Raw genomic sequence first — 14,443 nt, 5'->3', positions numbered from 1 at the left:
GCAGCATACCCAAAAAACCATGCCTTATAATACGAACCAGAAATGTTTGGCCGTATTTGGTCATAAGAGCTATTCATCAGCAACACTTCAGGTCAGGGTAGCTAATTACGAAGCACAGATGTCAAAATACTGAATTACAAGAAGTTTAATTCTTTTGTTGATCAACAAAAGGAACACTGAGAACAGTTCCGCACCATAATAAAAGTGTGAGCTTTTGGCAGAACCTCACCTCAGGCTTCACTTGCTGCTGTGGACACCGAGCCAGGTCTATTTCCATCTCAGTAGTTATGAGACAAGCTTCCTGGCTTCAGTTGCCTGGGTTTCTGCAGGAGGTACAATTTACTGTGCAAGCTTTACCTTTTAATGGCCAGAAGCTTTTCACAGATTCCACAGATGACTCGCTTCATACCTTGAAGGACTCTAGGGCAACACTTAGCTCTTTAGGGATATACATGCCTGCAAATAAAAAGAAATTTAGGAGTTCTCAATTACAAAGATCTGACCTTGCTCAGTTTTCCACCTTTTGTAGGCCACTGGAATCACAAGCTAAGATGTGGAGGTTTTCAAAGAAAAACCTGCAACTACCTCAGCTGCTTCATCCCAGCCTTCAGCATCGTCCAGTTTTGATTATTTGATCGACAGTCCACCTAATGAGCAAGTTTATCAGCTACATGATATGACCCCCTCCCTCAATTTGAACAATGCTTCTCTGTATTTCATCAAGCCTGAGAGGCTTGGACAAATGGGTATTGAAGGCCGTTACTTCGGACTATCCAGTTTACCTCCACCCCGCCATTCCAATTCCCTTCCGTGTCCCTCTTCAGGAACCCCTCTCACGAGCAATTGCTGACGCTGTAAATCTCATCATTTCTAAGTCTAGGGCCATGGAGCCAGTCCCACTTCAGCATAGGGGAAAAGGGTTCATTCAAGATGTTTTCTGATACCCAAGAAAAAAGGAGGTTGATACTAGATCTCAGGTCATTGAACAAACATGTCAGACATCTAAAATTCAGGGTGGTGTCCCTAGCAGATATAATTCCCTCCCTGGAATTAGGGGACTGGTTTCCGATCCTTGACCTCAAAGATGCCTGCTTCCACAATTCATCCTTCTCACAAAAGATTTCTTCATTGTACTTATAATCACAATCATTGCCAGTACTGGTTCCTGCCCTTTGGCCTGCCCATCCACTCCAAGCATGTTCTCAAAAATCATGGCAGTCGTAGTGCCTACTTCTGTCGTCTAGGAATAACTATCTTTCTGTACTTCGACGACTGGCTCCTCAAGTGTCAGTCATATCAGGAGGTATGGTAGGCAGTTCAAACAACTTCACTGTTCTGAAGTATAGGCCTGCAGATAACTCTCAAAGTTGGTGTGTAGCCAATCGGATAGTCATCTAAGCTTGTTACCTCCTGGGTATATACAACACCATGGCAGACAACCTGAGTAGACATTTCTCCCTTAATTAGAGTGGGAGTTGTACTCTTGCGTCCCCAGTGAAATATTCTCAACTTTGGGATTTCCAGAGGTCAGTTTTATTTATTTATTTATTTTGCTGTGGAAGCCAACAGAAAATGCAGGAAATTCTGTTCCAGCCTGGGGCTCAGTCCTCACCCTCTGGGAGATGCTTTCCTCATTACGTGGACAAAAGGTCTTTTCTGTGCATATCCTTCAACTCCATTGCTCTTAAAGGTCCTTATCAAGATCACACAGGACCATTCTAAAGTAATTTCAATTGGACCAACTTGGCCAAGACAAGTTTGGGTTATTTACCTCATCAAACTTACTTCTTACCCTTTGTGGTGGTTTCCAATCAAACCTTGACTGTTGTCTCAGGATGTGGATCAGACTTTTCACCCAGTCTGAATATGCTGCAACTACAAGCTTGGTTTCTTAATGGTATTAGGGAGTGGAGACCACATGCTTATAGGAAGTACAAAAGATAATGTTAAATAGCAGAAAGGAATCTACTAGACATACTTACTTTCAGAAATGGAGAAGATATAACCTTTGGTGTAACCGATCCCAACCATCTCTTTCATCAATCTTGGATTACCTGTTGGAAGTAAAAAATTCAGGCCTTTCTATGAGTTCCATCAAAGTTCATTAGGGGCAGTAACAGCTTCCCATGTGCTAATAGACAGTTTCTTGGTATTTGCTCATCCAACCACAGTGAGATTCCTAAGAGGATTTATCAATCTTTTTTTTTTTTTTTCTCCAGATTAGAGCCCTTACATCACTCTGGGATCTCACCCTGGTTCTTTACCATCTCATGAAACAACCCTTTGAGCCGTTAACTTCGTGCTTACTGCTACCTCTGTCTATGAAGACAGCCTTCTTGGTAGCCATAAGTTCTGTGCGAAGGGTTGGGGAGATGGGGGCTTTAATGGAAAGCTCTCCCTTTACTTTGTTTTTCATGGAGAAGGTATCTTTATGACCTCATCAAAAGTTCTTAACCTGAGGCGTTCTCTGAATTTCGTATCCGCCAAACTGTTCACCTTCTGTTTCTTTTCCTAAGCCACGTCAGTCTACAAAGGAGTGTGCTTTTCATACACCAGGTATTAAGAGGGCATTAGACTTTCACTTGTATGAGACTAAGCCATTCAGGAAGACTCCCTAGACTTTGTTTATATTCCAGATATGTGTGAGGGAGCCCCTGTCTCCACTAAGAGATTTTCAAAATGGGTCTCTGGATGTATTATTGCCTGTTAGGGGAGAGGTAACCTCAGCGAAACCGTAAGAGTGACTGTGCACTGTACTGGATCACAGTCTATGGCTGTAGTTGTACTCAGAGATGTTCCCATTGTTGAAATCTGCAGGGCTGCAATATTAATCAAAGCATTTGATAATTTGCAAAGGGGTTAAGATAAACAGTGTTGTGAATTGATTTAATTTCAAATATATGCAGTTTTCTTCAGTAAAATAGTCTTCTAAGAACATTTGCTTTCTTCATTTTTTCCCTTGAAACGGAAATATTACTTACATGTATATTTCTTACTAAAGGAGCTGGGAGACATAGGTCTTCAGATCACAAAATGAGAACTTAGAATCCCTCAGTCACAATCAATTAAACTATGTGAGCAAAAATAATTGGAAATAGTTAATTTTAATAGTTTAATAGTTCAATAGTTAATAATTGGAATAGTTTTTTTTTTAAACTAAATATATTAACATAAATGTCTTCTTTTTAACAGGGAAAATTTATTGGCAGACTGTTTACAGGGTTGTTTTGTGGTCACATGCACACTCTGTGCATTTATCAGTCTAGTGTGGTTACGTGAACAGATTGTCCATGGAGGAGCACCACAGTGGTTGGAACAAAATCAACAGCCACCCAATGGTCTTGGCCAACAGAATGAGGTAAAAGTTTGTAAACTGTCCATTGGCTTAAATTAAAGCTGGGAGGGGTGGAGGGGATGTTCACATGGAAAAATTAATGGTAAAAAACCTGTCCATTTCAGCTTAATACATTTTACTGCAAGGGGATCTTATTTCTACACGTTCAAATATACACTCCTATATAACGAGGAGTCCAGTGGCACCTTAAAGACTAACAGATTTATTTGGGCATAAGCTTTCGTGGGTAAAAAAACCCACTTCAGATGCATGGAGTGAAAATTACAGATACGGGCATAAATATACTGTCACATGAAGAGAAGCGAGTTACCTTGCAAGTGGAGAACCAGTGTTGACAAGGCCAATTCAGTCAGGGTGGATGTGGTCCACTCACAATAATTGAGGAGGAGGTGTCAATACCAAGAGAGGGGAAATTGCTTTTGTAGTGAGCCAGCCACTCCCAGTCCCTATTCAAGTCCAAATTAATGGTGTTAAATTTGCAAATGAATTGTAGCTCTGCAGTTTCTCTTTGAAGTCTGTTTTTGAATTTTTTTTGTAGCAGGATGGTTACTTTTAAATCTGTTATTGAATGTCCAGGGAGATTGACGTGTTTTTGTATTGACTTTTGTATGTTACCATTCCTGATGCCTGATTTGTGTCCATTTAGTCTCTTACGTAGAGACTGTCCGGTTGGCCAGTGTACATGGCAGAGGGGCATTGCTGGCACATGATTGCACATATCACATTAGTAGATGTGCAGGTGAACGAGCCCCTGATGGTGTGGCTGATGTGGTTGGGTTCTATGATGGTGTCGTTAGAGTAGATATGGGGACAGAATAGGCAACGGGGTTTGTTATAGGGATTGGTTCCTAGGTTAGTGTTTCTGTGGTGTGGTGTGTAGTTGTTGGTGAGTATTTGCTTCAGGTTGGGGGGCCGTCCGTAAGCGAGGACTGGCCTGCCTCCCAAGGTCTGTGAGAGTGAGGGATCATTTTCCAGGATAGGTTGTAGATCATTGATGATGTGCTGGAGAGTTTTTAGCTGGGGGCTGTACGTGATGGCCAGTGGTGTTCTGTTATTTTCCTTGTTGGGCCTGTCCTGTAGTAGGTGACTTCTGGGTACCTGTCTTGCTCTGTCAGTCTGTTTCCTCACTTCCCCAGATGGGTATTGTAGTTTTAAGAATGCTTGATAAAGCTGTTGTAGATGTTTGTCTCTGTCTGAGGAATTGGAGGAAATGCGGTTTTACCTTAGGGCGTGGCTGTAGACAATGGATCATGTGATGTGTCCTGGATGGAAGCTGGAGGTAAGTATAGCGGTCAGTAGGTTTCCGGTATAGGGTGGTGGTTATGTGACCATCGCTTATTTGCACTATAGTGTCCAGGAAGTAGATCTCTTGTGTGGACTGGTCCAGGCTGAGTTTGATGGTGGGGTGGAAATTGTTGAAATCCAGGAGGAATTCTTCAAGGGCCCCCTTCCCTTGGGTCCATATGATGAAGATGTCATCAATGTAGTGCAAGTAGAGGAGGGGCACTAGGGGACAAGAGCTGAGGAAGTGTTCTAAGTCAGCCATAAAAATGTTGGCATACCGTGGGGCCATGTGGGTACCCATAACAGTGCCACTGACTTGAAGGTATAAGTTGTGCCCAAATCTGAAATGGTTGTGGGTGAGGACAAAGTCACAAAGCTCAGCCACCAGGTGTGCCGTGGCCTCATCAGGTATACTGTTCCTGACAGCTTGATAGTCTATTCTCATGTGGAATATTGATGTAAAGAGTTTCTACATCCATAGTTGCCAGGATGGTGTTTTCAGGAAGCACACCAATGCATTGTTGTTTCCTCAGAAAGTCATGGTGTCTCGAAGTTAGCTAGGAGTGCTGGTAGCGTAGGGTCTGAGGAGAAAGTCCAAATAGCCAGATAATCCTGCTGTAAGAGTGCCAGTGCCTGAGATGATGGGGCGTCCAGGATTTTCAGGTTTATGGATCTTGGGTAGCAGATAGAATACCCCTGGTCAGGGCTCTAGGGGTATGTCTGTGTAGATTTGTTCCTGTGTATAGCAGGGAGTTTCTTGAGCAGATGATGTAGTTTCTTTTCTCAGTGGGATTGGAGGATAGTGGCCTGTGGAATGTCGTGTTGGAGAGTTGCCTGGCAGCTACCTGTTCATGATGTAGTATGTCGATTGCAATGGATTTTTTACCTTCAGTCCATTTGGTATGATGTCCATCTGTTTGCACTTGGAGAGGAAGATGTCTGTCTGTATCTGTGTGAGTAGGAGCCAGTAGGAGAACACTTCAGTCTCCCTGGACATTCAATAACAGATTTAAAAGTAGCCATCCTTCAAAAAAAAGTCAGAGAGAAACTGCAGAGCTACAATTCATTTGCAAATTTAACACCATTAATTTGGACTTGAATAGGGACTGGGAGTGGCTGGCTCACTACAAAAGCAATTTCCCCTCTCTTGGTATTGACACCTCCTCATCAATTATTGTGAGTGGACCACATCCACCCTGACTGAATTGGCCTTGTCAACACTGGTTCTCCGCTTGTAAGGTAACTCCCTTCTCTTCATGTGCCAGTATATTTATGCCTGTATCTGTAATTTTCACTCCATGCATCTGAAGAAGTGGGGTTTTTTAGCCATGAATGCTTATGCCCAAATAAATCTGTTAGTCTTTAAGGTGCCACCAGCCTCCTTGTTGTTTTTGTGGATACAGACTAACACAGCTTACCCCTCTGATACTTAGTCCTATGTAAATTCACCAGGGTAATGTGATCTCAGCTGTAATGTGTGCAATATACATTCCTGAACCATTATAAAATGTAGAATCTTACCGTAATGTTTACTGTGATTATGCAGTAAATAATTTTCTCGCTATCTTGGTTCTTATGACCTTCTATATATAATCTTTTTTAAAATAGGATTTAGTGCTTGTGAAGTTGAATTTGTAACTATGTTAAAGCAAGTTTGAAGTGATATGGTCAGGTCATTTTTTTTAAAATGACTACCTGAAAAATATTTGTTTCTGATAGAACAAAAGTTTTCACTGGTCTGTGGACAACTGGGTGGTCAGTGGAACACTTACTGGTCATCTAGGGAGAGCTGGCTTGTCATGTGGTGCTAGCTCTCCTTTCCAGCCTTCAACTGCATTAAAGAAACTAACAATATATTTTCCTAATAATACTTCCAATTCAACAGAGTTGTTTCTGAGAACATCTCTTAAAGCTGTGTTCCGTACTTTGGTAAAGTTTGAGTCTTCTGTGCTAGAATCCCTTTTAAACAGTATGTTCTGAATTATTTATTTTATTTTTAGATTTCATTTTTTTCTCCATAACTATTGATGATCATAAGGAGAGATTGATATTCATCAGGAGAGAAATTGGCTATTCACAGATTTCTGTCAAATGCACAAACTAAAAAAAAGACTTTCCCCAACTTTTTCATAAGTATCAATTGTAACTATATAGATACAAAATTTTAACACAAAAGTATGGTTCTTTAACTTGACAGTGTTCTTCAATAATGTATCTTTCTTACACATCACTAAATTGAACCTCTAGAAGTCCAATAAGATAGTGATGCTGTCAACATATTAGGAGGTATGTCATTGCCAAAAGCAATGGCTTGTGTTTTATGATTTAAGTGGAACCAAAAAATGTTGGCTTTTAACATGTTTGTTTTTCTGGACATTGATCAAAGCACAACAATACTTTAATTAATTTAAGTAAAATTGCACTGAAATCTTGTCCCTGCAGGCTCAGGGGTTAGGAAATGGTGGAGGTGAAAATGCTGCACTTGATCAACCTGCTAACCCACCTGCTGAGAATGCAGTTGTAGGCGAAAATCCAGAAATTCAGGAAGAACCGGGAGATGAGGAAGAGGAAGACAATGAAGATGAAGAAGATGCTGTAGTAGAAGATGCAGCAGATGCAAACAATGGAGCCCAAGGTAACAGGTGACACAGAGCAGGAGCATTTCCCTAAAATGATCATATAAAATAGTTATTGAAAAGAAGTGAAAATGGAAATTATACTTTTGTGGCTGACATCTAAATTGGTAAATAACATACATAGGGAAACTACCAAGGAGAGTAGGCTCAGTTCAGCCTGCTTACCTCTTCTTGTGTGTGTTGCAATGTTTGTGTAGTTTATTTTTTAATGAGCACTAAAACACTTGGCAGTTAAGAAAAGCCAAAACTATAAGCAGCTCTGTGGTTTCAGGCATCCCTACAATAACAAACTACTCTGCTTCTGTTGTCAAAAGGGAAATGGCAATAAGGAAATATTTGTTTTAACTTTTGAGGAGAAATTAAACTGTAAAGAGAATAATTACTTTTAAAATGTTCTTTTGACTTGTATCCCCATCTGACATACTGAGTGAGCTAAATGGTATGCAGTTGGTGTTTTTGCTAGTTTAAATCATAATACAGCTCTTACTAATGTGCTGCTTTTTGGGTCTGTTGATAGCTTTAACAATTATAATATCTCTGTAGATGACATGAATTGGAATGCTTTGGAATGGGATCGAGCAGCAGAAGAACTTACATGGGAGAGAGTGAGTAAGAGCCATTCTCCTGAAGTATTCTGAGCTTTCTCAGTCACTGGCTTATATTTGAAATTACTTTAAACCTAATGGAAAATTGGTTCTGATACTTTGATTTCATGTAAAATTTGACGGTGATAGATATTAGTGACTCCAAAAAGTAATTATGTTAAAAATACTGTATTAAGGAACAATTTAAAAAAGCATTTCCTTGATTGCTGTGAAGAAACATAGTTAAGAACATCTTTCAACAAGGCACTCTTCTGAGATCTTCAGTTTCACTCCTAAATTTGCCAGTAGATGTTAAATGGTGCATAGCTTAAAAACTAATCTTTCTGTGAGTGTATGTATATATAGAGTAAAAATAAGTATACACTTTTATAAAAACAAACGAGAATATGATCAAGAATGATTTCCAATATAGGCTATCTCATTTCATTTTCTAGTTTACAAATTCCGTAACTAAAACTTTCTTGCAATCTGTAGCATGATACAATAAGGAGATGGAAAAGGTCCTCTGTTAACAATACAGAATGCTATCTGCATTGTCTTGTTTAAAAGACGCTTGGTGAAAAGGACTCAATATAAACTCAAATTTCTGACCCTTTCTTACCTATTGGACTTCCCTGAAAGGAGTAATTAGCTCTTTGTTTTCAGCATAAACATTATGCTCACTTTTTTCTAGTGTTATATACATATTCCAGAACTATCTTGCGTATTTGAAAAATATTTTAATTATTTTCAAAACTTTTCATGAATACATACATTGTCTTCAGCATTTTACGTACATTGGATACGTGCATTGTCTTCGGCAGTTTAAATGCAGTGGTCTCAGAAACCTTTCTTACGGTATGTCTACGCTACGAAATTAGGTTGATTTTATAGAAGTTAATTTTTAGAAATCAATTTTATACTGTCGATTGTGTATGTCCCCACTAAGCGCATTAAGTCGGCGGAGTGTGTCCTCACTGCTGTGGCTAGCATCGATTCACAGAGCTGTGCACTGTGGGAAGCTATCCCACAGTTCCCGCAGTCTCCGCTGCCCATTGGAATTCGGGGTTAATCCCCCAATGCCTGATGAGGCAAAAACATTGTCGCGGGTGGTTTTGGGTACATGTCGTCAGTCTCCCCTCCTTCCTTCCCTCCCTTTGTGAAAGCAACTGCAGACAGTCATTTTGCGCCTTCTTTCCTGGGTTACCTGTGCAAGCATGGAGCCCACTCAGCTCACCGCTGCTGTTGCGAGCATTGTAAACATCTCGCGCATTATACTGTAGTAAGTGCAGAACCTGGCTAAGAGACAGCAGCACGAGCATGATTGTGAGGAGGACATGGACACAGACGTTCCTGAAAGCATGGGCTTTGGCAATTGGGACATCATGGCGGCAGTGGGGCTGGTTGATACACTGGAATGCTGATTCTGGGCCTGGCAAACAAGCACAGACTGGTGGGACCACATAGTGTTCAGGTATGGGATGATTCCCAGTGGCTACAAAACTTTCGCATGCGTAAGGCCACTTTCCTGGCACTCTGTGAGTTGCTTTCCCCTGCCCTGTAACACAGGAATAACAAGATGAGAGCTGCCCTGACAGTTGAGAAGCGAGTGGCGATAGCCCGGTGGAAGCTTGCAACGCCTGACTGCTACCTATCAGTCAGGAATCAATTTGGAGTGGGCAAATCTACTGTGGGGACTGCTGTGATCCAAGTAGCCAGTGCAATCACTGACATTCTGTTGTCAAGGGTAGTGACTCTGGGAAATGTGCAGGTTATAGTGGATGGCTTTGCTGCAGTGGGATTCCCTAACTGTGGTGGGGCAATAGACGGAACGCATATTCCTATCTTGGCACTTGACCATCTTGGCAGCGAGTACATAAACCTCAAGGGGTACTTCTCATTGGTGCTGCAAGCACTGGTGGATCACAAGGGACGTTTCACCAACACCAACGTGGGATGGCTGGGAAAGGTGCATGACGCTCGCATCTTTAGGAACTCCAGGCTCTTTGAGCAACTGCAAGAAGGGACTTACTTCCCAGACCAGAAAATTACCGTTGGGGATGTTGAAATGCCAGTAGTTATCCTTGGAGACCCAGCCTGCACCTTGCTCCCAAGGCTCATTAAGTCATACACAGGCAGCCTGGACAGTAGTAAGGAGCAGTTCAACTATAGGCTGAGCAAGTGCAGAATGGTGGTAGAATGTGCCTTTGGACGTTTAAAAGCTCGCTGGCGCTGTTTGCTGACTAGGTTAGACCTCAGCGCAACCAATATTCCCATTGTCATTGCTGCTTGCTGTGTGCTCCATAATATCTGTGAGAGTAAAGGGGAGACGTTTATGGCAGGGTGGGAGGTTGAGGCAAATTGCCCGGCTGCCAATTTTCAACAGCCAGACACCTGGGCGATTAGAAGAGCAGAGGTAGGCGCGCTGCGCGTCAGAGAGGCTTTGAAAACCAGTTTCATGACTAGTCAGGCTATGTTGTGACAGTTGTGTGTGTTTTCTTTGCTGCAAACCCACCCCCTTTGTTGATTTTAATTCCCTGTAAGTCAACCACCCTCCCACCTTCGATCACAGCTGGCAAAGGAAATAAAGTCACTATTATTTTGAAACCATGCATTCTTTCTTTATTAATTTAAAAAAAAAAAAAGGGAGATAACTGATAAGGTAGCCTGGGTGGGGTAGGATGGGGTGTGGGAGGAGGGAAGGACAAGGCCACATTGCTTATTGTAGCCACACTACAAATCAAAACTGCTTGAATGACAGCCTTCTGTTGCTTGGGCCATCCCCTGGAGTGGAGTGGCTGGGTGCCCAGAGCCTTCTCCCCCCTCCGCGTTCTTGGGTGTCTGGGTGAGAGGGATATGGAACATGGGAAGGAGGGCAGGCAGTTGTACAGTGGATGTAGCGGCAGTCTGAGCTCTTGTTGGCTTTCCTGCAGCTCCACTAGACACCTGAGCATGTCCGTTTGCTCCCCCATTAGCCTCAGCATTGCATCCTGCCTCTTCTGATCGCGCTCACTTGATGCTTTCCTGGATTCTGCCACTGAATGTCTCCATGCATTCAGCTGTGCCCTGTCAGTGCGGGAGGACTGCATGAGCTTGGAAAACATGTCAGCGCGAGTGCAGGGGGGTTTTTTGGGTCTTTGTCTTTTTTTCTTGGCCTTCTAATCTGCAGTAACCTCAGGGACGGAGATGATAGGGGGAGCATAGAAACATTTGCATCTGCAGGGAGATAAAAAGGGAGAGTAAAATTTAAGATGATACATTTCTGAGAACAAAAGGGAGACTCTTTCACAGTGAATCAAGCAATTCACAGCAGACAGCACATGTGCTTTAGGTACAAAGTCTCATTTTGCCTTTTATATTGAGCGCCTGCCAGTATGATGACACATCACACATGGCTGGGCAATAGAATTCGGTTTCCAGGCAGCCATGGTAAGCCTTTTGGTATGTGGGGTTGGCTTCTTATGCCTTCATAACATGTGGGAATGGTTTCAAACTGCAGCGCCATCCTTTCCCATAGCAAGCAATACTGGTTGGGTTTGCCATTTAAAAGGAGGGGCTGCGGTTTTTGGGTGGATGTGTAGCACACACCTCCCCCACCCCTCCGCGTGGCTATTTGGGATGATCCCTTCACCCCTCCAGCTGTCGCGTGGCTATGGGATGATCCCTTTTAGCCAAGCACACACAACCCAGCATGGATGGGGTCCTTTTACTGTTCCCTTACAAAAATTCCCCTATTGCAGCCAGGTGACCATGAATGATATCACTCTCCTGAGGCTAACACAGAAAGATAAAGACCGAATGTTGCTTGAATGTGACCAAAACCCAGGACCATTCGCTGCCATGCTTTGTGCTGTAATGATTCTAGACTACTTGCTACTGGCTTGGTGTGGTAAAGTGTCCTATCATGGAGGATGAAATAAGGGAGCCCTCCCCAGAAACCTTCTGCACTCCCAGCTACCTTCGAGACACCAATGACTTCCTGAGGAAACTACAATCCATCGGTGATCTTCCTGATAACACCATCCTGGCCACTATGGATGTAGAAGCCCTCTACACCAACATTCCATACCAAGATGGACTACAAGCCGTCAAGAACACTATCCCCGATAATGTCATGGCTAACCTGGTGGCTGAACTTTGTGACTTTGTCCTTACCCGTAACTATTTTACATTTGGGAACAATGTATACCTTCAGATCAGCGGCACTGCTATGGTTACCTGCATGGCCCCACAGTATGCCAACATTTTTATGGCTGATTTAGAACAACGCTTCCTCAGCTCTCGTCCCCTAACGCCCCTACTCTACTTGTGCTATATTGATGACATCTTCATCATCTGGACCCATGGAAAAGAAGCCCTTGAGGAATTCCACCATGATTTCAACAATTTCCATCCCACCATCAACCTCAGCCTGGTCCAGTCCACACAAGAGATCCACTTCCTGGACACTACTGTGCTGATAAACAATGGTCACATAAACACCACCCTATACTGGAAACCTACTGACCACTATTCCTACCTACATGCCTCCAGCTTTCACCCAGACCACACCACACAATCCATCGTCTACAGCCAAGCTCTGCGATACAACCGCATTTGCTCCAACCCCTCAGACAGAGACAGACACCTACAAGATCTCTATCAAGCATTCTTACAACTACAGTACCCACCTGCGGAAGTGAAGAAACAGATTGATAGAGCCAGAAGAGTTCCCAGAAGTCACCTACTACAGGACAGGCCTAACAAAGAAAATAACAGAACGCCACTAGCCGTCACCTTCAGCCCCCCAACTAAAACCCCTCCAACGCATTATTAAGGATCTACAACCTATCCTGAAGGATGACCCGACACTCTCACAAATCTTGGGAGACAGGCCAGTCCTTGCCTACAGACAGCCCCCCAACCTGAAGCAAATACTCACCAGCAACCACATACCACACAACAGAACCACTAACCCAGGAACCTATCCTTGCAACAAAGCCCGTTGCCAACTGTGCCCACATATCTATTCAAGGGACGCCATCACAGGGCCTAATAACATCGGCCACACTATCAGAGGCTCGTTCACCTGCACATCCACCAATGTGATATATGCCATCATGTGCCAGCAATGCCCCTCTGCCATGTACATTGGTCATACTGGACAGTCTCTACGTAAAAGAGTAAATGGACACAAATCGGATGTCAAGAATTATAACGTTCATAAACCAGTCGGAGAACACTTCAATCTCTCTGGTCATGCAATTACAGACATGAAAGTCGCTATTTTACAACAAAAAAAACTTCAAATCCAGACTCCAGCGAGAAACTGCTGAATTGGAATTAATTTGCAAATTGGATACAATTAACTTAGGCTTGAATAGAGACTGGGAGTGGCTTAGTCATTATGCAAGGTAGCCTATTTCCCCTTGTTTTTTCCTACCCCCCCCCCCCCAAGACGTTCTTGTTAAACCCTGGATTTGTGCTGGAAATGGCCCACCTTGATTATCATACACATTGTAAGGAGAGTGATCACTTTAGATAAGCTATTACCAGCAGGAGAGTGGGGTGGGAGGAGGTATTTTTTCATGCTTTGTGTGTGTATATAATAAGATCTTCTATACTTTCCACAGTATGCATCCGATGAAGTGAGCTGTAGCTCACGAAAGCTTATGCTCAAATAAATTGGTTAGTCTCTAAGGTGCCACAAGTACGCCTTTTCTTTTTGCGAATACAGACTAACATGGCTGTTACTCTAAAAGGCTTTCAGAGTACCTCCAGGACAGCTTCATGGAGATGTCCCTAGAGGATTCCCGCTCCATCCCCAGACACATTAAGACTTTTCCAGTAGCTGTACTGGCCGCAAATGCATCCCAAATCAAACATTAAACACTATTAAAACACATTAAGCACTATTGCTTTTAAACCCTGTACTGTAGTTACAGATGTGCACTCACGAGAGGTGCCTTCTCCGCCTTCAGGGTCGGGGATCCCGCCTTGGGAGGGTATTGGCTCCAGGGTGATGAAAAGATCCTGGCTGCCGGGGAGAACGGATTCACCGCTTGCTTGCTGCGCATTTTCCTCCTCCTCCTCTTCCTCATCCACAAAATCCTCCTCCGTGTTGTGTGCAACTCCCCCTTGAAGGTGTCCACAGACACTGGTGGGGTATTGGTAGGGTCTCCCCCTAGAATGCCGTGCAGCTGATCATAGAAGTGGCATGTATGGGTCTCTGACCCAGAGCGACCGTTTGCCTCCTTTGTCTTTTGGTAGGCTTGCCTCAGTTCCTTGATTTTCACGCAGCACTGCTGCATCCCTGTTGTAGCCTCTGTCCATCATGCCCTGTGTGACTTTGGTTTATATATTAGCATTTCTTCTTTTTGATCAGAATTCTGCCTGCACAGATTCTTCTCCCCATACAGCAGTCAGATCCAGTGTCCCCCTTTCGGTCCATGCTGGAGCTCGTTTGCGATTCTGGGGGGACTGCATGGTCACCTGTGCTGCTGAGCTCGTCATGCTGACCAAACAGGAAATGAAATTCAAAATTTCCCGGGGCTTTTCCTGTGTATCTGGCTAGTGCATCGGAATTGAAAGCGCTGTCCAGAGTG

At 43.3% G+C, this 14,443-nt stretch overlaps 1 protein-coding gene across 1 annotated transcript in view; it reads left to right on the top strand.

The window, feature by feature from the left end:
* MARCHF6 (membrane associated ring-CH-type finger 6) overlaps window positions 1-14,443 on the top strand; it is a 123,106-nt gene that overhangs the window by 45,011 nt on the left and 63,652 nt on the right. The window contains exons 6-8 of the mRNA XM_074945044.1: window positions 3,193-3,358; window positions 7,082-7,274; window positions 7,819-7,880. Coding sequence (XP_074801145.1) covers window positions 3,193-3,358; window positions 7,082-7,274; window positions 7,819-7,880 — 421 coding nt within the window. The remainder of the gene's footprint in view (window positions 1-3,192; window positions 3,359-7,081; window positions 7,275-7,818; window positions 7,881-14,443) is intronic.

The sequence above is a fragment of the Natator depressus genome, chromosome 2, assembly GCF_965152275.1.
Source record: "Natator depressus isolate rNatDep1 chromosome 2, rNatDep2.hap1, whole genome shotgun sequence".
Classification (NCBI taxonomy): Eukaryota; Metazoa; Chordata; order Testudines; family Cheloniidae; genus Natator; species Natator depressus.
Note: the sequence above shows the minus strand (reverse complement) of the source record. Positions and strands in the feature narration are given on the sequence as shown.